The following is a 25,790-nucleotide window of genomic DNA, read 5'->3' on the forward strand; positions in this document are numbered from 1 at the left end:
GCACAATTCAAAGTGTTGGTGCTGACCTTTAAAGCCCTAAATGGCCTCGGTCCAGTGTACCTGAAGGAGCATCTTTACTCCCATCGTTCAGCCCGGACACTGAGGTCCAGCTCCGAGGGCCTTCTGGGGGTTCCCTCCCTGTGAGAAGTGAGGTTACAGGGAACCAGGCAGAGGGCCTTCTCGGTAGTGGTGCCTGCCCTGTGGAATGCCCTCCCACCAGATGTCAAAGAGAAAAAAGCAACTACCAGACTTTTAGAAGACACCTGAAGGCAGCCCTGTTTAGGGAAGTTTTTAAGGATTGATGTTCTGCTTTTAATATTCTGTTGGGAGCTGCCCAGAGTGGCTGGGGAAACCCAGCCAGATGGGTGGGGTATATAATAATAATAATAATAATAATAATAATAATAATAATAATAATAAAGGCCCCTGCCCTAGCTGTAGTCTCCACCTAGCAAGAGAAATTTGGTACAACAATCATGTATGCCAACAACAGAATCTAGTTCCAATTGTCAACAACCAGGTAAAAAGGTAAAAGGTAAAGGGACCCCTGACCATTAGGTCTAGTCGTGACCGACTCTGGGGTTGCAGCGCTCATCTCGCTTTATTGGCCGAGGGAGCCGGCGTACAGCTTCCAGGTCATGTGGCCAGCATGACTAAGCCGCTTCTGGCGAACCAGAGCAGCACATTGAAATGCCGTTTACCTTCCCGCCAGAGCGGTACCTATTTATCTACTTGCACTTTGACGTGCTTTCGAACTGCTAGGTTGGCAGGAGCAGGGACTGAGCAACGGGAGCTCACCCCGTCGTGGGGATTTGAACCACCAACCTTCGGATCAGCAAGTGCTAGGCTCTGTGGTTTAACCCCCAGCGCCACCCTCGTCCCCAACAACCAGGTACAAACAGTCAAATCCAACATTCACCTTGGCCGGAGGTCTCTAGCAAGGAAGATGGTGGAATTTTCGCTGGGCATTGTGACACCCCACCACCTGATCACAAGCCTATTTTGGTGGTGTACCAACAACCTATGTGGACACAGCTGAGATCAGGTTGTCCTAACTCATCTGCCCAGGTGTTGATGATGCAGGTCAACACCCTTGTTGTTGCCAACTGACATGGATAGCCTCTACATATATGCATCTGCATGTGCTGGTTAGCAAACGCAAGCATGGATTTACGCATCCGATCAATAAACATTATATGCTTGGTGTATAAATACGGCTCAGGTAGGGCATTAAGTAGTACAGATGAGAGGAAAACTGCCTTCAAACACCTCAGTGATTTGCCAGCGGGACATGGATTCAGGTATGCTTTTGCATGTTAAGAAGAGGGAGGTTGCCATATTTCTGAACGAAAGAGATTCTGCGTCCTCTATAACGGCAAGTTCTGCAGAAATCCAATGGGTGCAGATTTCCTCATGGGGAAAATGTTCACCTGTTACGTTTTGGCCGCTTGGGCAGCTGCTAAAGTTGTGGAAATCTCTGTGCATCAGAAAGGTGGCAATCCAATTAAGATGATATCTGGGAATTAGCTGCTGGTTTGATTGATGTTGTTCTCCGTGCTAATATTAAGCAAATTCATAACTTTGGGTTTTATGAGACTGGGAGCAAAATGAGATCCAGCAATCTTGGAGGGCAGGGCAGGGGAGTCTGTCATGCAAATAGGTACAACTGTCAGGTAAGTTCAGGTAATAGTAAGAATTCATCATGCTCAGCAAGCTAAGTGATGAAACATGGACTGTACGTGGGTGACATGCTTTGGAAGTCTAAACCTTCTCCCACTCCAGCTATCAGCCCAGTGGCTCCTGTGCCCAATTTGACAAACTTGGGGTGGAGGGGAAGAAAACTGCTGCCAAGCCTGCAAACCATTTTAACCCTGAGATTAAGAGTCTCCTGCTCCAACAGTTGAGCTACGCTTACTCCCAGGTAGTGAATTTGGAGACTTCTGTCAGAAATAAAAACAAGGACAGGGATTGCCACAATTCACGCATTTTCCTGAGAATCAGTAACAGAAGTCACGCAAACAGAAATACGAGCAGCATTCACAATTTATTTTTTTTAAGTCCAAGAACATCACATAACTGTGCTATTTTCTGCACTGTTGCTGATGTTTCCCTTCCACTGAAATGCAATGACATTAATTATGTAATTAACGATATAATTGTGTTCATATTGAAGGAGTCATTGTTTCGTTTTTGTTTTATTATGTATTTTGTGTTCTCATTGTGTTGTATTTTTATGTAATGAACCAACCTGTGATCTTCAGGGCAAATTGAAGGGCAAATTTTACAAATTTTAATGATGATGATTTAGGTTTTAGCATAAGCCGAAATGTAGCACAATGGAAGCAGTGCTGACAGAGAGGAATACAGGGCAGGATTGAAATCATGGCCTCCTTACATCCCGAGAAACTACGCAGGGGATTGCAATCATGCTGTTCCTAATGAATTGGCTGTGATGCTTTGTTGCATGTTTGTGTGTGTATTCAACACAACTGCCTGCATGTTGAATTTCTCTTCAAAGGAATGGCCATGAGCTCCTGCACTTCACAGTTTACCACTACACCACTGCAAAAAAGAACTCACCTCATCTTGAAAAGGGATGATAAGGGCACCTCAAGAGTCAGGCAATGATTCTGAATGGAAGATTGGGGCGTGCTTGGGGAACATCCACCCCCTGCTGTCTGCATGCACCAATGACGGCTTCCATTTCGCTCTCGTTTCCCCCATTCGGTTCTGTCCACACCAAATGTCAGACAATGTGCAGGCTGCTTGTTTCAAATGCCAGCTCCCCGGCAGAGAGACAGACTACTTGCACCATGTACATTGCAGCTGCTTACTTGAGTCCCCAACATTTCTGGCTAAAATATCTCTTGTAGAAGGTCTCAGAAAGGTGACTAACAATTCAGCGCAGGTTGGCTGTTAAGACCATAGGTCTGACCAGGTATAAGGTATTTCTTTGTCTTTCCCAGCAAATCTTGCTTCTAGTTTAGAGCCCAAATACTGGGGTGAGGGTGCCAGAAGGTGGCTGTCTAACTTTGCTTTTCTAATCTGTTTGAAGAAATAATAGAAAAGGTTATTTGGAATACAACCTTCAACCCGCCTGCCCATTGCCAGCAGCAAGAACCAGCAATAATTATTTTGCCAAACCTGCCCCCATGCCAAAGGAGGATAACTATCTCACCTGGGCGTATGTTGAACAGTCAATGACTGCTTTAAATGCCATGGCTTCCTCTGGAAGAAAGCTGGGAGGGCTCACCTTTACTAAATGTATATTTCTCCAGAAAAGATGGTTATGTGGTTCAGAGGCAACTCTCAGTGGTATAACCAGTTAACAGTTAGTTTAATTCACTCAAAAAGAAGCTACGACCTTGTAAGGTCATTGTAAAGGTAAAGGCAGCCCTGACCATTAGGTCCAGTCGTGGTCGACTCTGGGGTTGCGGCGCTCATCTTGCTTTATTGGCCAAGGGAGCCGGCGTACAGCTTCCGGGTCATGTGGCCAGCATGACTAAGCCGCTTCTGGCGAACCAGAGCAGCGCACGGAAACGCTGTTTACCTTCCCACCGGAGTGGTACCTATTTATCTACTTGCACTTTGAGGTGCTTTCGAACTGCTAGGTTGGCAGGAGCAGGAACCGAGCAACGGGAGCTCACCCCGTCGCGGGGATTCGAACCGCCGACCTTCTGATCGGCAAGTCCTAGGCTCTGTGGTTTAACCCACAGCGCCACCCGCATCCCTAAGCTCATTGTAGAAGATGTGAAATCTGAGCTCTATAGCAGCTTGAATTTTGTAACCTTTAACATTGCTCACTTGAAAAGGCGATGGGACTCTCCACACGTCATTGCTGTCAACATTGGCTGGGTTTGGTGAGAGTTGGAGTCATATCACATCTTGAGCGCCACAGGTTCCGTATCGTTGTTTTTACAGGTTGATTATAAGGCTTTTCAGAGATGAACAGAGATCTACCTAGACTGGAGCTCGGCTTTAGCAGAATATATCAAATTGCTAGATTTGCACAAAGCATGGATTTAAAGGAGCTGTTTAAGTGTCACATTGCTTCTTTCAATTATGTTGCACGCATTGCAGAGGACTCTCCTTTGACCTGAGAATCTCAGCCTCCATCTTCTTTTGCAGCTTCCAGACCTTCTTCTCTGTTTGTCATTGCACTGACTATCCTGGCCCTGCAATGGCCGAAGGGAACAACAGCCTTTCCCACAATGCCCCTCTCCAGCCTGTTTGCCAACGCGGTTATAAGGGCACAGCATCTTCACCTGCTTGCAGCTGACACCTTCAAGGAGTTTGTGAGTAATAGGACTCAGCTGTACAGCTGCAAATAAAACGTTTTGAACGTGTTGTAAAGTGCAATATACAAATGTGACAGTAGATGGTGACAGTGAGCTATGCCAAATTCTGTGTCTTTTTCAAAACGTTTTTTTAAAGAAGCATTTTCACAGCGTTTTTTTATATGTGTGTAGATTCCACCATAGTGTACCATTCAGAAATGCATCCATTTGGTTTCTATATCATCATTCCTTCTGACAGTGAACAAGGGCTGCTGAGTGCTGCTCAGGCACAATTATAACTTGGCTTGGCAGCCCCATATCTGGCCTCTACTCCACCTTTGCTCCTGGCTAAACGGTGGGTGGATGGAGGAAGCAACCCCCGTAGCATTTTGTGGATTTTTTTTGTTTTTTTACAGGAACGTTCCTACATCTCAGAAGCCCAGCGGTACTCCAACAAAAACTCTCCGTCTTCATACTGTTATTCCGAAACCATCCCTGCGCCCACAGGGAAGGACGATGCCCAGCAAAGAACAGTAGGTTGCCTCCCTTGTTGCCTTATTTTATGGAATTAGCAAAACAACAACAAACCTATGGTTACGTGAAACATACTCAATAAACACACAAGACGTAACCGGCTGCACTTTTGAATAAATAAGGTATGCTATTCATTGTATCAAATTGTAGATTTCAACGAAAAAAGCAGAAGACCCAGTGGGTCAGTTCATTCTATAGTCCGTTCATGCCTAAGGTCCATACATGTATAAGTGCCTATTCCACCTGTCTGTTCATAGAGTCCAATAATCCACATGAAGGGTTGTTACAGTTCCACAGAATCCTTTTACAGAGTCTAAAATTAATTTAAATAAATCAATCCTGGTTTGAAATGCAGAATACTTGGGAGTAGGAACAAAACCTAGACCTAGATTTAATACTCGAGATTCCTCTGGTTTTAAAGTCCTATCGGATAAGTTAATCACTAAAGTGTTATCTCGATGTTCAGGAATTATTTCTTCTGGTAAGGTGCGCAGTTTGGAAAAAGACTGGTACGTTTTACCAGATCTAAGTCTCAGTTCTCTGGCTTCATCTGATCCGTCTTGTGTGTTTATTGATTATTTTATGGAATGGCTGCATCAAGGTGCAAAATCTGGAATTTGCGTGTTTTGTGTGTTCAGCTTCCCATTGTCCCACTGGGCAAACAGTGGGGCAGCTCCCAACTTCTGCAACAATACTTTGCAATCCCATTTTCTCTCCAGCTGCCATCTGAACATAACTTGTCCCAAACAACGTAACTATTCCACCACTGAGGAAGGAATGTTCCCAGCCATTTGTGCCCATTGAGAGAATGTCCTCCGTCAGCTTTATAAGCATCATCTGGCATTCACAACTCTTTAGCAAGTTATCAACGGCACTTCCTGGCAACCTCTTTAAGGAGCAATCTGATTTGTTTGCAGAGAACCTAGATGCCTACTGTTGAATGAGCATCCATTCTGATTTGTTTGAGGGTGGATTAGATGATGTTGCATCAAAGCAAGCCTTATTCCACCCTTTCCAGTGTTTTCCCCTTCACTTTCCTTCCTGCAGAAAAAAAATCAGATTCAGGGATCAGAAGCAGTTTTGTTGTGCAGACCAACTACTAAATTAGCCAGTATGCAATTGAATTCCACTCAAGCAAATGGCTCCTTTACCTTTACTTATACCATTATCTACCTTGTTATTGGGTTGGATGGAGAGGGCTGTAAGTACAAAGAGGCACACATTGAACCTGGGGCACAGCATTCCCTCTCAAACCATTCCTTGATCCGACCCACCATTCGTTGCTATGATAGAAACACATGGGCTCCAAACTGCATCAATTTCATCCATCAATATGATCAGTGGTCAAGGATGGGAGCTGTCGTCAAGAAGGCCATAGATTCCCCACCCCTGATGTACAGGTTCAGGTTTTGGTGAGTCCCCCAGGGAACAAATCTCAAGGTTGTGGGGCCACCACAACAGCAAAGCTGTTTATGCAAAGCTGGTTTGGCACAGAGATGACGTACTTAAGAGAGTGTCTTCAGTCTTGAAGGCTATGGTGAGAGGGAAATGAGTGGCTCGTTATGGTTCTTTTTAACACTGGCCTCTTTGTTTATTTTCCCTTCAAGGACATGGAGCTGCTCAGGTTTTCGCTGACTCTCATTCAGTCCTGGCTAGGTCCTGTACGGTTCCTAAGCAGGGTGTTCACTAATAGTCTGGTCTTTGGGACTTCGGACAGAGTGTATGAAAAACTCCAAGACTTGGAAGAAGGCATCCAGACTCTTATGAGGGTAAGCCATCTGTTCCCAAGGGGCAAAGGGGCAAGCAGTTCCCTTTGAATGAAGCTGCAGTTCTGATCACCCTCCTAACCACGATGACTGTGTACTAACTCCCAATACTGGAGACAAGATGCATCTGAACTCCAGCTGCTGAAGTATGCCAGTTGTGCTCATGTGAGCTTCTCTTTTGGCCTCACCCAACAAGGCATTTGGGACGCGGGTGGCGCTGTGGGTTAAACCTTAGAGCCTAGGACTTGCCAATCAGAAGGTTGGCGGTTCGAATCCCCGCAATGGGGTGAGCTCCCGTTGCTCGGTCCCTGCTCCTGCCAACCTAGCAGTCCGAAAGCACGTCAAAGTGCAAGTAGATAACTAGGTACCACTCCGGCGGGAAGGTAAACGGTGTTTCCGTGCGCTGCTCTGGTTTGCCAGAAGTGGCTTAGTCCTGCTGGGCACATGACCCGGAAGCTGTACGCCGGCTCCCTCGGCCAATAAAGCGAGATGAGCGCCGCAACCCGAGTCGGCCACGACTGGACCTAACGGTCAGGGGTCCCTTTACCTTTACTAACAAGGCATTTAAAGCTCTCAACTTGCAATTAAGCTACATTTGGGAGGAAAGCCGGAAACAATAACTGCTGCTGAGTCCTGCATTGCTGTTGCTGCATCTCAACCCATCCATTGCAGAACTGCCTTTGCAAGGCCGCTTACTCGATTTTGCAGCCAGGCTGAGAAGGACCTATAGCAGGCTTCCTCAACCTCGGCCCTCCAGATGTCTGGAGACTACAATTCCCAGCATCCCTGACCACTGGTCCTGCTAGCTAGGGATCATGGGAGTTGTAGGCCAAAAACATCTGGAGGGCCGAGGCTGAGGAAGCCTGACCTAGAGAGATAGGCTTCAAAGTCTTGCCAATAGACACCTTCCACCTGCCTTCTCCCATTCCTGGGGCTTGCCCACCTACAACACAGGGGAGTGGTTGTCATAATTAGTCATGAAGCAAACAGTGGGAAAATTTCAAAATCTGCCATGTTTGGGATTTGGGGCCATGTTTCCTTTTAATTAATTATTATCATCATCATCATCATCATCATCATCATTATTATTATTTGTTTTTTACCCTGCCCATCTGGCTGGGTTTCCCCAGCCACTCTGGGCGGCTCCCAACAGAATATTAAAAGCACAATAAAACATTAAAAACTTCCCTAAACTGGGCTGCCTTCAGATGTCTTCCAAAAGTCAGATAGTTGTTTATCTCCTTGACATCTGACAGGAGGGCGTTCCACAGGGCGGGCGCCACTACCGAGAAGGCCCTCTGCCTGGTTCCCTGTAACTTCACTTCTCCCAGTGAGGGAACCACCAGAAGGTCCTTGGAGCTGGACCTCAGTGTCTGGGCTGAATGATGGGGGTGGAGACGCTCCTTCAGGTATTCTGGGCGGAGGCCATTTAGGGCTTTAAAGGTCCGTCGTAGCACCTTTCCCATTAGCAAGAGCGTATTTGCCCACAGGAGCTGGAGGACGGGAGCTCACGGGGCGCCCAGCTGCTCAGACCCACCTACGACAAATTTGACGTCAACCTCCGGAGCGAAGACGCTCTGCTGAAAAACTACGGCCTTCTGTCCTGCTTCAAGAAGGACCTGCACAAGGTGGAGACCTACCTGAAAGTGATGAAGTGCCGGCGCTTCGGGGAAGTTAACTGCACCATCTGAGGGCAGAAAAGATCTACCTCTCCCTTCGGTAACCATTTCCCAAGGCCTGGAGTTAGTGCGCTGCTGATACCTCTGCTGTGACCTCGTGTGTGCGTGTGAGGACACCCTGAGTCAAGTCAAGAGCAAAATGTTGTGCATTCTGTAGCTCTTGCAAGGACCCTCTACGCTTCTTTGTACTTGCAAAAATAAATGCAGTTTTGCCTCTAGCTCCATTCAGACATTGTTATTTGTATTGGATCAACTCAGATAGGTCTTTGCGAGGGAGGGGGCCTCTTTACCCTTGCCCCCATCAGGTTTATTTCCAACTGTGAAGGCCTGAAAGTGGGGGAGACTCTTCTAAGCATGCTCCATTGAACCTCCCTATAGTCAGGAACCTTGTGTTAGGTGGGTTCTCGATTGTGTATGTTCTAAGGGTGTGTCCTTAGAAGCCCCCTTTCACCTTTCTTTTTTTAATTTTTAAAATAAATTTTATTAGTATTTTCCACACAACAACACGGAAAATATCGAAAAATAACAATACACAACACACAAAAACCAATATTCAAAAAACAAAAAATAAAAAACAAATCCGTATCTTACAAGTTAATAATATAAACACTAAAAACAAACAAACCATTGACTTCCACAATCCCACAGCACCTCCTTTATACCTCATTGTGTCTTCCTGTTTTCCTTATCATCTCTATCCTAACATCTAGATATAAATCCCTCTTTCTTATCCTTTCACTTCACAAGGTTATTCCAGACTCAGACAGATTTCTGTCCTCAAACTTTGACTTTTGAGGTATTCATTTAGGCACTCCCATTCTTTTTTTACTTCACTTTTGGGTTTTTGTCTTATTATGTTGGTCAATTTGGCTAATTCTAAGTATTCTGAAAGCATACATAACCACTCTCCCCTAGTGGGTAACTGATTCCCTTTCCAATACTTAGCCACCAGGATTCTTGCTGCAGACGTTGCGTATAAGAAAAATTTAGTTTTGTCTTTTGGAATATCATCATTTAAAATTCCTTTCATGAAAGTTGCATGAAGGCCTGAAGCAAAGGTGACTCTCAACTTATGCTGGGTTGACGTTCTAGAGAAAGTGCCTAAAACCAAAATTATGTATAGTCAAAGCATACTGAGTTCAGTGGCAAGTGAGACTGCCAAAGGTTTATTTCCGTGACATCCAGCCCATTTTAATTTTTTTTGCCAAGCGAATAAATCTGAATGTGCACAAGTTTACTGCACATAAATTGCAAATCACCCATACAGTGTTTGTGCCTATGGGGCTTACTCCATTTTTTTAAAAAAATAAAGGAAATCCCTGTGTTTCATTTCTAGATAAAGTTCTTGCCAACTTCTGATTTGGAATCCCTTTCCTTTCCCCTTTATCCCTGACCAAATGCAACAAAACATGTCTCTCCTGCACTGGTCTCTCCTGCAAACCTCCAACAGTTTGACTTCACCCCCAAAGGAGCACTCCTTTGTTGTCTCCCGAGACGGATGGATGCCAATCTGGCCCCGATTGGTTATGATTCTAGGCTCATCCAAACTTCCATTTGCCCTGCCACTTTCGCCTGGAGAAAACCTGATCTTTAGGGCTAAATCGGACCAAACATCAGATGGGTTTCCTCCGGATTGACATTTCTTCCGATTTAGTGCTAAAGAACAGGTTTTCCCCAGGGAAAGCAGTGGGCAAGGGCAAAACTTCTGGGACCCCTGCTTTCTAGGCATGATACAAGTGCAAATCTGGTAGTAGTAGTAGTAGTAGTAGTAATAATAATAATAATAATAATAATAATAATAATAATAATAATATATTTATACCCCGCCCATCTGGCTGGGTTTCCCCAGCCACTCTGGGTAGCTCCCAACAAAATATTAATAATGATAATGATAATAGCAATAAAAGAACAACATTAAAAGCTTCCCTAAACAGGGCTGGCTTCAGATGTCTTCTAAAAATCAGGTAGTTGTTTATTTCCTTGACATCTGATGGGAGGGCGTTCCACAGGGCAGGTGCCACTACTGAGAAGGCCCACTGCCTGGTTCCCTGCAACCTCACTTCTTCCAATGAGGGAACCGCCAGAAGGCCATTGGAGCTGGACCTCAGTGTCTGGGCTGAATGATGGGGGTGGAGATGCTCCTTCAGGTATACTGGGCTGAGGCTGTTTCGGACTTTAAAGGACAGCACCAACACTTTGAATTGTGCTCGGAAACGTACTGGAAGCCAATGAAGGTCTTTCAGGACCGGTGTTATATGGTCTTGACAGCCACTCCCAGTCACCAGTCTAGCTGCCCCATTCTGGATTAGTTGTAGTTTCCGGGTCACCTTCGAAGGTAGCCCCACGTAGAGCACATCACAGTAGTCCAAGCAGGAGATAACCAGAGCATGCACCACTCTGGCGAGACAGTCTGTAGTTATTCCAGTAAATGTGCTCTGCACTGGCTGAAAAGTTATGTGCAGCGCAATCCATGTTTACTTGAAAGCAAGTCCCGCTGTGCTCAGTAAGTAACTGCAGCCTTAATTTACTGTGGCTTCATGCTCCAGTTTTTAAAAGTTATTATTGATATTTTATTAAGAGAAGTTCATTTATAAAAAGAAGTATCTGAAGAAGTGTGCATGCACACGAGAGCTCATACCAATAACAAACTTAATTGGTCTTTAAGGTGCGACTGGAAGGAATTTTTTTAATCTTGTTTCGACTACAGCAGACCAACATAGCTACCTACCTATATTTATAAAAAGAGTGAGGGAGAAAACAAAGAAAAAAGTGAGAATAGGGAGGACCTTTCATAAGGATAAAAGAAAATTATTATAAATTAATTTGGATTTAGTATTTAATACCAGTCAGATTAAATCAAATAAACAAAGAATATTCAGTATTATGTTGGAGGGGATGCCAGTAAACTGGGACTTATGTTCAGATTAAGATTGCCGGAAGAAATATCAACAACCTCAGATGACACAACCTTGATAGCAGAAAGTGAAGAGGAATTAAAGAACCTTTTAATGAGGGTGAAAGAGGAGAGGCAAAATATGGTCCGAAGCTCAACATCAAAAAGACGAAGATCATGGCCACCGGTCCCATCACCTCCTGGCAAATAGAAGGGGAGGAAATGGAGGCAGTGAGAGATTTTACTTTCTTGGGCTCCATGATCATTGCAGATGGTGACAGCAGTCACAAAATTAAAAGACACCTGCTCCTTGGGAGAAAGGTGATGGCAAACCTAGACAACATCTTAAAAAGCAGAGACATCACCTTGCCAACAAAGGTCTGTATATAGTTAAAGTTAAATGGAAGTGAGAGCTGGACCATAAAGAAGGCTGATCGCCGAAGAATTGATGCTTTTGAATTATGGTGCTGGAGGAGACTCTTGAGAGTCCCATGGACTGCAAGAACATCAAACCAATCCATTCTGAAGGAAATCAGCCCTGAGTGCTCACTGGAAGGACAGATCGTGAAGCTGAAGCTCCAATACTTTGGCCACCTCATGAGAAGAGAAGACTCCCTGGAAAAGACCCTGATGCTGGGAAAGATGGAGAGCACAAGGAGAAGGGGACGACAGAGGACAAGATGGTTGGACAGTGTTCTCAAAGCTACCAGCATGAGTTTGACCAAACTGAGGGAGTGGAAGACAGGAGTGCCTGGCGTGCTCTGGTCCATGGGGTCACGAAGAGTCAGACACGACTAAATGACTAAACAACAACATGTTCACATGTGGTGGGGGTGTAAATATGTACAATTTTTTTGGCAAAGGGTGTTTAAGGAGATAACAGAAATCATTGGGTTAAAGCTGACCAAAAGTCCAGAGGTAGCATTATTATCAATTTACGATGGAGTGGAAGGTTTACAGGCTGTGAAGGACTTGCTCACAAATTTATTGACAGCTGCACGTGTTATTATAGCGAGGAAGTGGAAGGGGCAAGCAAAATGTAAAATGGAAGATTGGTATAAAGAGGTGTGGGATATAGCTCTTAATGATAAATTAGCATGTGGTGTTAAGGTAAGAAGGGGAATATGCAGGAGAAATTATTTTGAGGAGATACGGAAGGTGTTTGTAGAATTTGCACTGTTAAAACGGAAAGGGGTCAAACCATCGCAAGAGGTGTTGAAATTTTGGGAGGTTGGGAATGGTCTTGGGGGTGGGGTGCACATTTTCATTCTTATTTATGATTAGTATTTTGTCAAAATAAAAAATAAAGAAAAAACCTTCTATTACCATACATTAATATACAGATGTGTATATTCTTATCCTAATACACATAGAATTGTCAGCAGTAACCCAACAATTACTCATTCCAGAAATCATTGTATTTTATCCAAAGAAAGTCTGGGTCTCTAAGGTGTCCATTCATATATTGCCAAGGATGCCCTGTTGTCAAGCCATCGATTATGGAGAATCGTATCTCTGTTCCTCTAATTCATCGGTATCAGTCTCTTGGTCACCATAAGAGAGAGCAGAATCCAGTTTCGCCGTCCTGCTGTCCATTTCCATGCAACGGGAATACAGTATATAGTTCAAGAGCATATTCACCTCTTAGTAAGGAAGTGTCCTGCAGCCTTAATTTACTGGAGGCTTTTTTGTGCTCCAGAGTTGAGGTTTGCTGCTGAACATCAAAGCAGGGGGTGACGGCGGAGGGAGTCCCGGGAAGTCACCGGAGCCCTCCGTCGGCAAACACGTGGACTAGAGGGCCTCCCCCAGCAGGGAGTGGGGCTTTTCTTTTTTTGGCTGCAAATCAGCTTCATGCTCTGCAGCTGATCCATGGCAGAAATAGTGGAGTTCCGCGTCCCGGATGGAAACGGACGGACCCTGCTCGTTTTGGGACTGGAGACAGACGCGTCAGAGGCAAGATCGCGGAATTGTAGAGGGGATCCCCGAGGGTCATCTAGTCCAACCCCCTGCAAGGCAGCAATAGTTTTCTATTTCCTTGGCTTTGCCCTGTGTTTGGGTGGGATATTCAGGTATTCGGGTGGGGAACCTTCGGCGCCCGACATGCATGCATGCAAGCAGGGGCGAGAGAGGGATTCTTTGCAGACCTCTTCAAACGTTCGGGGTTGCTCGTGAACGCGTGTCAGGATGCACTGTGTCCGGGGCTAAGAACTGCCCTCGCTTTGGCTCTGCTTTTTTAAAAAAAGAAATGAAAAAATAGCGTTTATGCTGCCGGGAACCTGGCACGCAAATTTCTTTGAATCGTTTGGAGGAACTGTATTTGAAAGGGCTCGCGGGAGGAGCTGTCGCTCCTGTCCCGCCTCCGCTAGATCCGTGTACTGCCGAACGTCGGGATGGGCAGCAGACGCGGGACTGGTTAGCCTCAGCCTGGCCCGGAACTCTTCGAGCGGGGCTGGGGAGCCCGCGGGGACCTTTCGCCGTTGGCGCACTGTTGTTGGACTACAACTCCCATCATCCCTGACTACCGGCTGTGCTGGCTGCGGCTGTCGGAAGTTGTAGTCCAATAAGATCAGGAGGCCCGCTGATTCCTTGTCCGTGATTGGAAGCAGCTTTTGAATCGGTTTTCGCGCTTTGGAGTAACGACCAGTTCCTGGCTTTGTAAAACGGATCAGAAACACCTTTGCTTATTCCAGGCTTTTATAGATATTCATCCCAGGGCGGTATACGATGCAGTTTAGAAATCAAAACAACGATAAAATGCGCAATAAACCAGTTAGAAGTAATGAACCATTACCACAACACACAACTGAAATAAGCAATTAAAACCATAAAGTGAAAACAAAATAGGTCTCCCTCTCAATGCTGTTTCTCTGTACATAGCATTAAAAATGCCACAAGGAATAAAAAATGGATTAGCCTGATACTTGATAAAAAGGGTGTGCCTTAAGGAAGCAGCTTCACAATAAAGTTGCAATCTAAGCTGTGAGGAGCTGCTGTGGAAAAACTTAGTGCCTGGGCAAGTTGATAGGGGAGTAAGTGGTCTTTAGGGTGCCCCATCCCAAGCTGTGAAAGACTATAAACATAGCTGTCAACTTTTCCCTTTTCTTGCGAGGAATCATATTCGGAATAAGAGAATTTCCCTTAAAAAAAGGGAAAAGTTGACAGCTGTGACTATAAAGGTCAAAAGCAGCATCTTGAATCGGACAAAATATCAAGAGGTTGAATGCTGTCACCTGAGGACTGAACCGAGACAAAGGATTGTAGCGTGTTATATGGGCACAGCCCCTATTATTTTCAATGGAGCTTGCTCAGGAGATGTTCTGGTAGGTTGTGCCCCATGGATTTAACATTTACTCTGCCATAGCACCGAGAATCTTGTCCTGCAGAGGCCTCATGCAGTTGGCTATGCTAGTAGATTTTCTAGCTTTGCTTTTTCCAATGGACTTTTTTTTTCTTCCCTTCCAGCATGCTCTATATTTAACCTTCTCTGCATTTGGGCCGCTCTATTCCGTGAGGGTTCACCAAAATGCTCCAGTCGCTGGGCCTGGCTATTATGCCCTTGTGAAGTTCTACTCTGCAAGAGATGCCAGCAAGGCACAATGTGCTTGTAACCAGCGGCCCCTGTTTCAGAAATCCCCTTTGAAGGTATCTTACCAACGCAAAATCTTGTGTCTATGTTACAGGTATATTCCCTACAGAATAGTCTGTGTGTGTTTATGAGTAAATTCTAATGCAAAGAGGTAGTTTTCCCCTGGGGTTAGAAGCAGGATGTAGAAGGTGCCATGACTGGAATTTCTGACATCTTTTTATTTTACCAAAAGCAGCCACAAAGCTGCTCCAACTGCCACATAACACTTTTTTAAAAAAAATATTTTTTTAATTAGATTTTCCACAGTGATAACACAAACCACAAAGCAAAATGATACACAAAACAGAAAAAGAAAAAAGAAGAAAGAAAGAAAAAGGGGGGTGGGACAATAAACAGATAAACAATAACAAACTTAATTCTTCACAAATCCAACCTTTTAAACATCTTGGTTGACTTCCTCAAATCCCTCCCTTCTGAGTTTCCTTGTAATTAAAAGTAACAGCTTTCCAATATCATTATTAAACTAAAACAATTTCCAATTATAGTCCATCTTATTCACTTTTCTTAACATTCTAAATCCCATTTGCTTAATTATAACTTAATTTAATCCTAGGCCTATTTGGTTCTTTCAAGTACCGTAATTTTCGCTCTATAACACGCACCCGACCATAACACGCGCGTAGTTTTTAGAGAAGGAAAATCCGTAGGCATGCCACCCGTAGGCATTCCCTCCATAACACGCACAGACATTTCCCCTTACTTTCCAGGAGGAAAAAAGTGAGTGTTATGGTGCAAAAAATACGGTAATTTCTAATTTTTTATTTTACAATATTTATTCAACTAGTCCTTGAATTTCCTCCAATCTCAACTGCCACATAACACTTTGGCCCTGTGCCCCCATCCCAATTCAAGCGGGGACTCCCACAGCTGCTTTTTATTTTACCAAATAAACCAGAACATGTTGCATGTTTCAATCACAGAGCCTTCACATCATGTATAGTTTGACTGTAAATCAATAGCGCTCAACACAGCTCAGCACCCCCCATTTCAGACATTATAGCAGGTACTGTCCATTTTGGGTTCTTGTGGTTTCTCATTTTCCCCCCATTCTTAAGTGCGGTTCTCCACATTTTCTCATCAGTTTGCAAATTCAGTCTTTGTGAAAATTAGCATTGGTATTTTAGTGTGAACTCTCCTAAAACACACATTTTCTTTAAAAAAGTAAAGCAAAGGACCCCTGGATGGTTAAGTCGACTATGGGGTTGTGGCGCTCATCTTGCTTTCAGGCTGAGGGAGCCGGCGTTTGTCCACATACAGCTTTCTGGGTCATGTGGCCAGCATGGCTAAACCACTTCTGGCGCAACAGAACACCGTGATGGAAATCAGAGTGCACGGAAACGCCATTTACCTTCCCACCACAGCGGTACCTATTTATCTACTTGCACTGGTGTGCTTTCGAACTGCTAGGTTGGCAGGAGCTGGGACAGAGCAACGGGAGCTCACCCCATTGCGGGGATTTGAACCGCCGACCTTCTGATCGGCAAGCCCAAGAGGCTCAGTGGTTTAGACCGCAGTGCCACTCACTGCTTGGTTCTCCCAATCCCCTCCTCCCACTCTTCCCTCACTACTGCCCTCCTAGGGTAACCCCTTAGACCTTCCCCCTTCCGTGTCATGCTGCTAAAGATCCCAAGGCCAGGAAGCAGTTCCTTCCTCCTCCTGTGACTCTTCATACAGCTTCTTTTCTTAATGCAAAGAAAATGGTAAGATTGTAAAACCATTGTAAGGCTTTGCTTTGTGTTAAAAAACCCAACCGAATGGGAGAATGTTCTGAAACGGCTCTTGATGCAAATAGCTGAAATGCCATCGCTTCTTGTCTTCACCTGTGGAAGAAAAGATGATGATGATGATGATGGATTGTTATCACCTGGGACTTCTTTTCTTCCCCCACCCCTTCCATGCCCAGGTTTGCATCTGTACCAGACAGCGACCCTTTTCACAGCAAGGCTTGGGTCTGAGCAGCTACAGATGCCGGGAACTAGCCAATCATTTCCTTGGTTTCAACAGCTGGTCCAGTCGTATCATCACGGTAAGGATGGCCTGCTGTTTGCACTTGGGTTTCTTGTTTTCACTCCCACTTTCATAAGAGGTGCTAAGTCTGCTAAGTGTCACGGCTTCCCTCTAAGGCAGGCTTCCTCAACCTCGGCCCTCCAGATGTTTTGGAGACTACAGTTCCCATCATCCTTGACCACTGGTCCTGATAGCTGGGGATCATGGGAGTTGTAGGCCAAAAACATCTGGAGGGCTGAGGTTGAGGAAGCCTGCTCTAAGGCAGTGGTGGCCAAACTTGGCCCTCCAGCTGCTTTACATAAAAGCATTATGTAAAAAGAAGAAGATAAACTGGAACTCTGATTGTGCCAGAGGACTTGGAGGAGGAATCACTTGTTTTGTGCTCACCCACAAAGGTGGTTGCCATAAAAATATTACTGGTTTCTGGTCGGGACCTGGCAACTGCATTTTTTGAGTCCTGGCATGCAGAAAGATTCCCTGGAATTATGAAGGGACAGGGGAGCAACTTCTGGGGTAGCTAAAAGCAGCTGGACCTTTGCTAACACAGTTTCTGTTGGGAGCAGCTCCAGAACATATCTGGTTTTGAAGACGAGGAGGATGATGTGGAAGAAGTGAGGACATCGCCCAGGAGCAGGAATGCCAAATATCTGTGTGTCCAAGAATTAACCTTCCCCCAGTATGGGATCCGCACCAGAGGGATTGGTCTGGCTGAGCTTAATGTAGATCCCAGCCAAGGTAATATGTGGCGGGGTGGGAAGACAGAATAAAACGGGAAGTATAAAAGTGTTGTTGATATTAATCATGTGGTCAGTAAGAACATTGATGAGGAAGAGGGATATCGCTTGAGCCTAAAGAACCAGGATCCTAAACAATAGGTTTGGCTGAAAGATGGCGACTGACCCGTAGTCTCTTTGCTGCACTCTGCAGCACAAAAGACAGCAGTGGAGACAAGATTTCACTGGACTGTTTTGTGTTGTTCAGATTTTTGGTTTCTAAAGTACGTAAGAGATCACAGGGCAAACCAAAAAATCAGTGAAAAGGTACAGGATTTTGCAATTGTGGCAAAAATGACTTCTTCTTTTTTAAGATCTCTGGAGAGAAGACAGAGACAAGATACCTTTTGGCCACGATGGCAGAAATTCATAGCTTATACTAAGACGTTGTTTAGAACCAACGGAGACTTAAGAATTTACAATGTACAGTGGTACCTCAGGTTACATACTTAATTCGTTCCGGAAGTTTGTTCTTAATCTGAAACTGTTCTTAACCTGAAGTACCACTTTAGCTAATGGGGCCTCCCGCTACTGACGCGCCACCACGCGATTTCTGTTCTCATCCTGAAGCAAAGTTCTTGACCTGAGGTACTATTTCTGGGTTAGCGGAGTCTGTAACCTGAAGCATATTTAACCTGAAGCGTATGTAACCTGAGGTACTACTGTATTAATATTTTGGGAAGTCAAATTATGGAAGAAATCATGGACATGCCTTATTATGACAAATATCTAGGCAAATCTGGAAATGTGTAGTCATAGTTTTCTCCCCCCCCCCTTTGTTTTAGTAGGAATGTATATTATACAGTGGTACCTCAGGTTACATACGCTTCAGGTTACATACGCTTCAGGTTACAGACTCCGCTAACCCAGAAATAGTACCTCGGGTTAAGAACTTTGCTTCAGGATGAGAACAGAAATCGTGCGGCAGCGGGAGGCCCCATTAGCTAAAGTGGTGCTTCAGGTTAAGAACTGTTTCAGGTTAATAACAGACCTCCAGAACGAATTAAGTTCTTAACCCGAGGTACCACTCTATATTATAACTATAATGACCATCCGGAGTTTCATTGTTCATTTTGTTAATGATTAAAGATACTCCTTTGTACTATTATGGACTTAATTATTTTCCTTGATATCACAGACATCTGGAATAATATTAAAGTGTATTAGTGTTTCAGGTCCAACATTGTAAGGACATTCAAACTGCTACGGCTTAAAGCATTGATTAGTTCAGAGGCTAACAGCAGCTGGCTCGCCAGCAGACGTATCTTGAAACAATCTGGTCTTCTCCTGGATTCTGTCTTTCAGAGTTTCTCATGGCCGCGAACAACATCCAGAAGCTTGCCGTTCATCGAGCCCTCTCAGATGCATTTCAGAAGATTCTCCTTATAGTTCTAGGCAAGGCTCTTTATTTTTGTTTATTTTTTCTTATATACTTTCTATTTGCTCTTTCTTGGATCACGCATTTGTCACCCTGGAAATGGACTCCCTTGGGAGGTTGTGGGCTCCTTCCTTGGAGGTTTATAAGCAGAGGTGGGGAGTGGGGCAACTGTCCACCCAATCTGGTGGAACGCTCTTTCTCAAGAGACTAGGGCTCTGCGGGACTTGACATCTTTCCGCAGGGCCTGCAAGACAGAGCTGTTCCACCAGGCCTTTGGCCAAGGCACAGCCTGACCCCCTCCTTTGGTAATCCTCACAGAGCTCTAGCCCAATGGTTGCCATTAATTTGATTTTGAATTGATTTTAGAATGAATTGATTTTAGAACATTGTGTTACTTTTTTGTTGTTAGCTGCTCTGAGCCCGGCTTCAGCTGGGGAGGGCGGGATATAAATAAACAAATTATTATTATTATTATTATTATTATTATTATTATTATTATTATTATTGATCTACCTGAGATTCCTGCATTGCAGGGGGTTGGACTAAATAACCCTCAGAGCCCCTTCCTGCTCTACAATTCAATGTCTCTATGAAATATAAAATCATACTTTTAATTCCGAAATCCTATGTTAATCCTACAGGAGGAATTCAGGATAGCACTAAGGAGAGAGGTATTTCTGTTTGCCTGATGGAATGAGCTCCTCTCTCCAGTGTGTGGTTCTGGAGGTTCCACCGTCACCCAGAGCCAATTTCAGGGAGTGGGCTAGAAGACGAGGAGGGGAAGGTCTGCTGGGCTGGAGGAAGTCCTCTCACAGGCTTCTGCTAGTGGGTCTGTCCAGTTCAGGCTTCCTCAACCTCGGCCCTCCAGATGTTTTGAGGCTACAATTCCCATCATCCCTGACCACTGGTCCTGCTAGCTAGGGATCATGGGAGTTGTAGGCCAAAAATATCTGGAGGGCCGAGGTTGAGGAAGCCTGGGCTAGTTGAATCTGGCCCTGTATCAATAAAACCCTAAATAAATGTCAAGTACGTCAGAAAAATGGGACGCGGGTGGCGCTGTGGGTTAAACCACAGAGCCTAGGACTTGCCGATCAGAAGGTCGGCGGTTCGAATCCCCGCGATGGGGTGAGCTCCCATTGCTCGGTCCCTGTTCCTGCCAGCCTAGCACGTCAAATTGCAATTAGATAAATAGGTACCGTTCCAGCGGGAAGGTAAACAGCGTTTCCATGCGCTGCTCTGGTTCGCCAGAAGCGGCTTAGTCATGCTGGCCACATAACCCAGAAGCTGTACGCTGACTCCCTCGGCCAATAAAGCGAGATGAGGGCCGCAACCCCAGAGTCGGCCACGACTGGACCTAATGGTCAGGGGTCCCTACAGAAACCTTTTTCCTTGTTTTAGCTTGTTCAAGCTTGACCACATTTGCTTGGCTTTTCAGAGAATGGGAAGGTAGCTGTGGAGTACAGCTGTCCCCAGGAAGACCACATTGATCTATTAACAGAAGAGGAACTCAAAGGTCTCGTCCAGGTAATCTGGAACACTATCTAATGTACAGCGTCAGACTGCTTTGATCTGTTAAACTCAATTTTTGGGCACCTTAGCTTCATAGGAGAGAGTGATCAGAGAAAATACGGCTTCTCTGTTGTTAGAAAGTTGAGGAAATTCGCTGAGGATGAACTGCTTGTCAGGTTCACTTAGGAAGCCAGATGGGTGGCTTTGCATAAGAATAGGTGGCCTCTAGCTGGTGATGGACTTCCCGTCGCCTGGCTTCTGCGGCCAAGAGGATTGCTGGCTGTTGCAGAAAACTCTCAGCTGGAGTCTTAACTCATCTGGTTGGCATCCTGGATTGCACAGGGACCCAGTGTCTGAACCATAGGGATCTGTTTTCAAGCCCTGTGGCGTCTAATAGATCAGAACAAAAGGAAGTACATCTTCATCAATGCAATGAGTTAACTTTTGGCTTTCGTTTTGCAAAGATGCTAAAGCAGTCGCTATTAGCATGTGTGTATCCCCCATCTTAGGGACGCGGGTGGCACTGTGGTTTAAACCACAGAGCCTAGGACTTGCTGATCTGAAGGTCAGCAGTTCGAATCCCCCCGACGGAGTGAGCTCCCGTTGCTCGGTCCCTGCTCCTGCCAACCTAGCAGTTCGAAAGCACGTCAAAGTGCAAATAGATAAATAGGTACCGCTCCGGCGGGAAGGTAAACGACGTTTCCGTGCGCTGCTCTGGTTCGCCAGAAGCGGCTTAGTCATGCTGGTCACATGACCCGGAAGCTGTTCGCCGGCTCCCTCGGCCAATAAAGCGAGATGAGCGGCAGAACCCCAGAGTCATCTGTGACTGGACCTAATGGTCAGGGGTCCCTTTACCTTTTTATCCCCCATCATGCTCAGATTCACAGTGGTTTTCAACTGGGGAGAGCTCTTCTCGTCTAATCCATCAAAGCAATTTCTGGTTTTTTTAGGGATTCTGCAGCCCTGGCAGATCAAGCTTCTTTTTAGTTGCATGTGGGGCAGGATAAAAGCAGAATGAGAGCAAGGGAAAGGGGACTGGCGTATTTCAAAAACAAATTCCTGATTGCTCAGGCCCACATGCAAGCCTGCCCCCCCCAAAAAATCACCCGCTGTGGGGAGAAAAGGATCATGGGTGTACAGCACCAGGCACAGATATTGAAAATACCGTTTCAGCAGCTTCAGCCTGCGTACCCAGCATACATTTAAAATACATGAGTTCCTCCCAATTTTATTTTTTTTAAAAAGGGAAGAGTAATTCATTAAGGGTCCTAGCAATTGTAGCTGTATGAGGGGCGTACAGTTCTTGAGGGGAAATAATGTGCTTTCAATGTATGCTGTGTAAACAGCCCCAGTCTGTGAAATGTAAGTTTTAACGTATTTTTATTAAAGATTTTCTTGATTTACAAAGCTATTTGCAATGTCTCTCTCTCGTATTTCTTTTCTCCATATATTTTTTTTTTTACAAATCGGTTTCATTTGTTGAGACAGTAGGAAGAGTAGGGGGAAAGAGGTGGAGGGGAGGGAAGATGAGTGGGATTGGGTGGTGATGTTTCCATTTTACTTAATATATGTGGAGTTTGGGGTCAGCGTTGTTCGTGTTGTTCACTTGTGTTCCTTTGGTGGTGAGAGAGGTTGGGGTTGTCCTAGGGTGTGGTTGTTCATTTGTGTTTGGCTGTGGTGGTCTTTGTTTTCATGTGTGAGTGGGGTGTGTGTGTGTTTTGGATCAGGTTAGCCATATTGATTTGTATGCTGTTGGTGGATTTTTGTCGTCGTCTTGTTGGGCTGTGTCAGTTTATTGGTTACCGTATTTTTTGCTCTATAAGACTCACTTTTTCCCTCCTAAAAAGTAAGGGGAAATGTGTGTGCGTCCTATGGAGCGAATGCAGGCTGCGCAGCTATCCCAGAAGCCAGAACAGCAAGAGGGATTGCCGCTTTCACTGCGCAGCGATCCCTCTCGCTGTTCTGGCTTCTGAAATTCAGAATATTTTTTTTCTTGTTTTCCTCCTCCAAAAACATGGTGCGTCTTGTGGTCTGGTGCGTCTTATAGAGCGAAAAATACGGTGATTTTTCTAGTAAGGCTGTTTCCCATGCTATTTGGTACCACTGGTCCACTGTGAAATGTAAGTGATCCAGATTGCGCAGAATAACAAGCGCTTCCTTCTCTTCCCAGGTGACTGAATTACCACTCTCACAGTTAAGTCCTGTAGAGGAAGAGGAGATCTCTTGATTTTAGCATGCATTGAAAATAGCACCTGGTGCCCACAGAGTAATGCCTTTAAAGGAGGATATTTTACACCTGTTGAGTCCTTCTCTCTGCTTTGAAAGGGCAACTGCTGCATCTGAAGCTCGTGACATTATTGGAAGTCCCATTTTGTTGTTTGCCGTGGTTGCAGATGATGATTTCCATAAATTGACACCTGCCTATCAAACGATTGCCTATAATTGCCTATTTATTTTTAGCGAAGTGGGGTGATTCCCTCCTCACCAATTTAGTCTCTTTTTTTTCTAATAAATTGGTTCCTGAAAAAAATGATCTGTTATGTTTCTTTCATTCAAAGGTGAGTATTTGTCCTCAGTGCAGTGGTACCTCGGGTTACATACGCTTCAGGTTACATACGCTTCAGGTTACACACTCCGATAACCCAGAAATAGTACCTCGGGTTAAGAACTTTGCTTCAGGATGAGAACAGAAATCGTGCTCCGGCGGCGTGGCGGCAGCAGGAGGCCCCATTAGCTAAAGTGGTGCTTCAGGTTAAGAACAGTTTCAGGTTAAGTACAGACCTCTGGAATGAATTAAGTACTTAACCTGAGGTACCACTGTATAGCAAATATGAGCCTGGGATTAGGAATGACCTTTGCCTGATAACTGTTGCCAGTCAGAGTAAGAACTATAGAGCTACATGGGCCAATGGTTGGACTCACTGTAATGGGGTTTAATTTGCTCCTATATCCATCCAACCATCTTGGCTGTCTCTTAGTGCAGGCCCAGCTCATTGGGGCCAATCCTGCCACCGCCTATAATGAACCACCATTGGCAGGATTGGCAGCAATATCAGAAGATACGTTCTCTGACTATTATATATATAAAATTCAATTCTCCTGCTAATTATACCGTTAAAATATGCATTTTATATTTGACTTCCTTTAGTAATGTTTACGATAAAACAAATTTTGGTTCACTTGGCTGCGTTACATGTGCATTCTGTAGTTGACTTCCTTAGAAATGTTTTATTTTGAAATATTTACGATAATATTTGAGTCTTGTGTTAATTATGTTGCTTTGAATGTATACTTTACCCCCCACCCAAAAAAATGAGCCTTTTTCCCATACTAGCCCAGTTGTAAATGACATTGTGTAAACAGTTTTGTTTGTTTTTCAATGTAAATACTTTGTGTTTCCCCTGGTTCTACTGTTCATTAAGTTCCAGTGAAATATTTCAGCGTTATACATGGATAAAGAGATTGGGATATTGTCAAGAGCTGGGAGAGGTTAACCAGCAAGGCCATCTAGCCAGATTCCTTAGTTGTAAGACCACTCAACATCAAATCACCCTGTCATCCAGATCACTGTGTGTCATAACCAACATTTAGGGATATTGCATTAAGCCCCAAACATCTCGAGAACATCAAGGCACAGGCTGTGAATTTGGACCTCCATTGTTGCCATGGCTATGAGAATTCTAGGATGCCGGGAGTAACGCAGAAACGATGTCACAACCGAGCGGAATGCTTGGAACTCGCACACAGAGGCTTACTGTGAAGGGGTCAAAGATCAGGGAATACACAGACATGGGGTGGTGATGCGGTGGCCTCTTCCAAGAGCCTCGCCAGTGCAGCCTCTGTAATGGAGAGGCATGTGGCTATGGTTGCTTGGTAACCGCATGGAGCCACCACCAGTGTTGGCCGCCATTTCCCAAATCATCCTTTGCTGGGGTCAGATGAGCAAGAGGGGAGCGGGGCCTGGAATCCGCTCTGTAGTATGGGCCGCGTTGCCTCCTCTAATGCCCATCTCTTCTTCTTCCTCGCGATACTGCTGGTGTCCTTGACGAGGGTGGACTTAGCCATAGAGCCTTGCCCAACCCCATGCCGTTGCACCTTGGAGATCCTCAACTGTAGCCGGATCAGCAGCCCTCCGGGACTCCACCGCGTGCCTCTCCCCAAGCCCTTTGGCCATGCTCACGTTTTTTTCTTCTTGTAAGTATTCGAGAACCCGAGAGATGATCACCCCGCTCCCAGAACTCTTGGAGGCCAAAACGCTTTTTTATTTCAAGGTCCCGGGCCCTAAAGAAGCCAGACTATCCTCCACCAGGGCCAGGGCTTTTTCAGTGATGGCTCTGACCTGGTGGAATACTCTGTCCCACGAGACCAAGGCCCTGCAGGACTTGATCTCCTTCCGCAGGGCCTGTAAGACAGAGCTATTCCGCCTGGCCTTCAATTTGAATTAGCCTGATCCTCTATTCCCTTTTCCCTTTCCTTTTCTATGAAGAAACCCTTCTGGGGTCCCACATTTAAACTCTTCCCTGGTCTCCTTGCTGGCCCTAGTAGGACCAACTTGGCCAGTTAGCCCTGGTGATCATTAGATGTTTACTGATTGGGGTTTCCCCCCCCAAAAAATGACCCCTGAATTTTAGAATTTTATTGACATTGATGCTGCATTTATGTTGTATTTTATGCTGTTTTTAAGTCGCATTTTAATCAATGTTTTATATTTGCTGTTAGCTGCCCTGAGCCCGGTTTTTAAACTGGGAAGGTCGGGATATAAATAAAAAAATATTATTATTATTTAAGACTCGGGGGTGAGCGAGATGAGGGCAGGGGACTTCTGACTCCCAGGCAACTTGAGGGACAACTAGGTAGAGAGCTGGTTGTGTATCTGCCAAGACCTGTAGTATAGGTGTGACCTTTGGGAATCTCCATCCAGGTAAACAAAGGCAAACGACCAAAGGGGGAAGGATGTCTGGGTTGGTTCACTGCAGGGCAGCTCAGAGACGTGCAGTAACGTTGATTCTTTATTCAAGGAAACGGAATACAAACAAGAAACCTATGGGCATGGCTGGCCCCGTTAAAGCAGTTTCCAGAGCTGATAATCTGTGCCTCCCACAACCCCCTATATAACCTCCTCAGCTGTTTTCCCTGCAGTCTTTAACTCTTACTGGAGAGGGACTCCCTGTGCTCTTTGTTCTGCTACATGGCCCTCTGTGCCCTCGGAGACAAGGGAGGAAGGTAGCTGAATACAGAGGGACCAGCAGGCTCCCGTGTAGCTGCTGCAGCCTCTGTCCCCTCAGCTGCCTGTCCTGCGTCTGCAGTGCCTTCTGCCTCTGGTTCCTC

The 25,790-nt window shown here is 45.2% G+C and overlaps 3 protein-coding genes across 4 annotated transcripts in view; all 3 read left to right on the forward strand.

The window, feature by feature from the left end:
- Positions 1–1,149: 1,149 nt before the first annotated feature.
- On the forward strand, positions 1,150–8,474 carry GH1 (growth hormone 1). The gene is made up of 5 exons (XM_083408013.1): positions 1,150–1,301; positions 4,129–4,295; positions 4,694–4,810; positions 6,419–6,580; positions 8,068–8,474. Exons 1-5 carry the CDS (start codon positions 1,244–1,246, stop codon positions 8,266–8,268), a joined length of 705 nt encoding a protein of 234 aa, XP_083264139.1. The 5' UTR covers positions 1,150–1,243; the 3' UTR covers positions 8,269–8,474.
- A 4,377-nt stretch (positions 8,475–12,851) lies between these two features.
- Positions 12,852–23,553, forward strand: RDM1 (RAD52 motif containing 1). 2 transcript variants are annotated; one of them, XM_083407997.1, is made up of 7 exons: positions 12,852–13,102; positions 14,612–14,791; positions 16,699–16,821; positions 17,366–17,537; positions 18,881–18,970; positions 20,389–20,477; positions 22,633–23,551. In XM_083407997.1, exons 1-7 carry the CDS (start codon positions 13,019–13,021, stop codon positions 22,687–22,689), a joined length of 795 nt encoding a protein of 264 aa, XP_083264123.1. In that variant the 5' UTR covers positions 12,852–13,018; the 3' UTR covers positions 22,690–23,551. The 2 variants fall into 2 exon arrangements, with proteins under 2 accessions (XP_083264123.1, XP_083264124.1); XM_083407998.1 differs by lacking the exon at positions 12,852–13,102 and adding an exon at positions 13,789–14,469 and having other exon boundaries at positions 22,633–23,553.
- A 109-nt stretch (positions 23,554–23,662) lies between these two features.
- LOC310661457 (leucine-rich repeat-containing protein 37A-like) overlaps positions 23,663–25,790 on the forward strand; it is a 40,468-nt gene continuing 38,340 nt past the window's right edge. Inside the window, exon 1 of the mRNA XM_083407549.1 lies at positions 23,663–24,656. Coding sequence (XP_083263675.1) covers positions 24,442–24,656 — 215 coding nt within the window. The 5' untranslated portion in view covers positions 23,663–24,441. The remainder of the gene's footprint in view (positions 24,657–25,790) is intronic.

Source organism: Podarcis tiliguerta (assembly GCF_965153285.1).
Source record: "Podarcis tiliguerta genome assembly, chromosome: 13".
NCBI classification, from domain to species: domain Eukaryota; kingdom Metazoa; phylum Chordata; class Lepidosauria; order Squamata; family Lacertidae; genus Podarcis; species Podarcis tiliguerta.

What these genes read in the sequence shown, in the direction of transcription:
- RDM1 (XM_083407997.1), top strand. Translation starts at nt 13,019, where the DNA reads ATGGCAGAAATAGTGGAGTTCCGCGTCCCGGATGGAAACGGACGGACC. An exon ending in GGTCCAGTCGTATCATCACG is followed by an intron (nt 16,822 to 17,365) that starts GTAAGGATGGCC and finishes TGTTGGGAGCAG; the next exon opens with CTCCAGAACATATCTGGTTT. An exon ending in GATTCTCCTTATAGTTCTAG is followed by an intron (nt 18,971 to 20,388) that starts GCAAGGCTCTTT and finishes TTGGCTTTTCAG; the next exon opens with AGAATGGGAAGGTAGCTGTG.
- GH1 (XM_083408013.1), top strand. Translation starts at nt 1,244, where the DNA reads ATGAGAGGAAAACTGCCTTCAAACACCTCAGTGATTTGCCAGCGGGAC. An exon ending in CCAGCGGGACATGGATTCAG is followed by an intron (nt 1,302 to 4,128) that starts GTATGCTTTTGC and finishes CTTCTTTTGCAG; the next exon opens with CTTCCAGACCTTCTTCTCTG. An exon ending in CTGACACCTTCAAGGAGTTT is followed by an intron (nt 4,296 to 4,693) that starts GTGAGTAATAGG and finishes GTTTTTTTACAG; the next exon opens with GAACGTTCCTACATCTCAGA.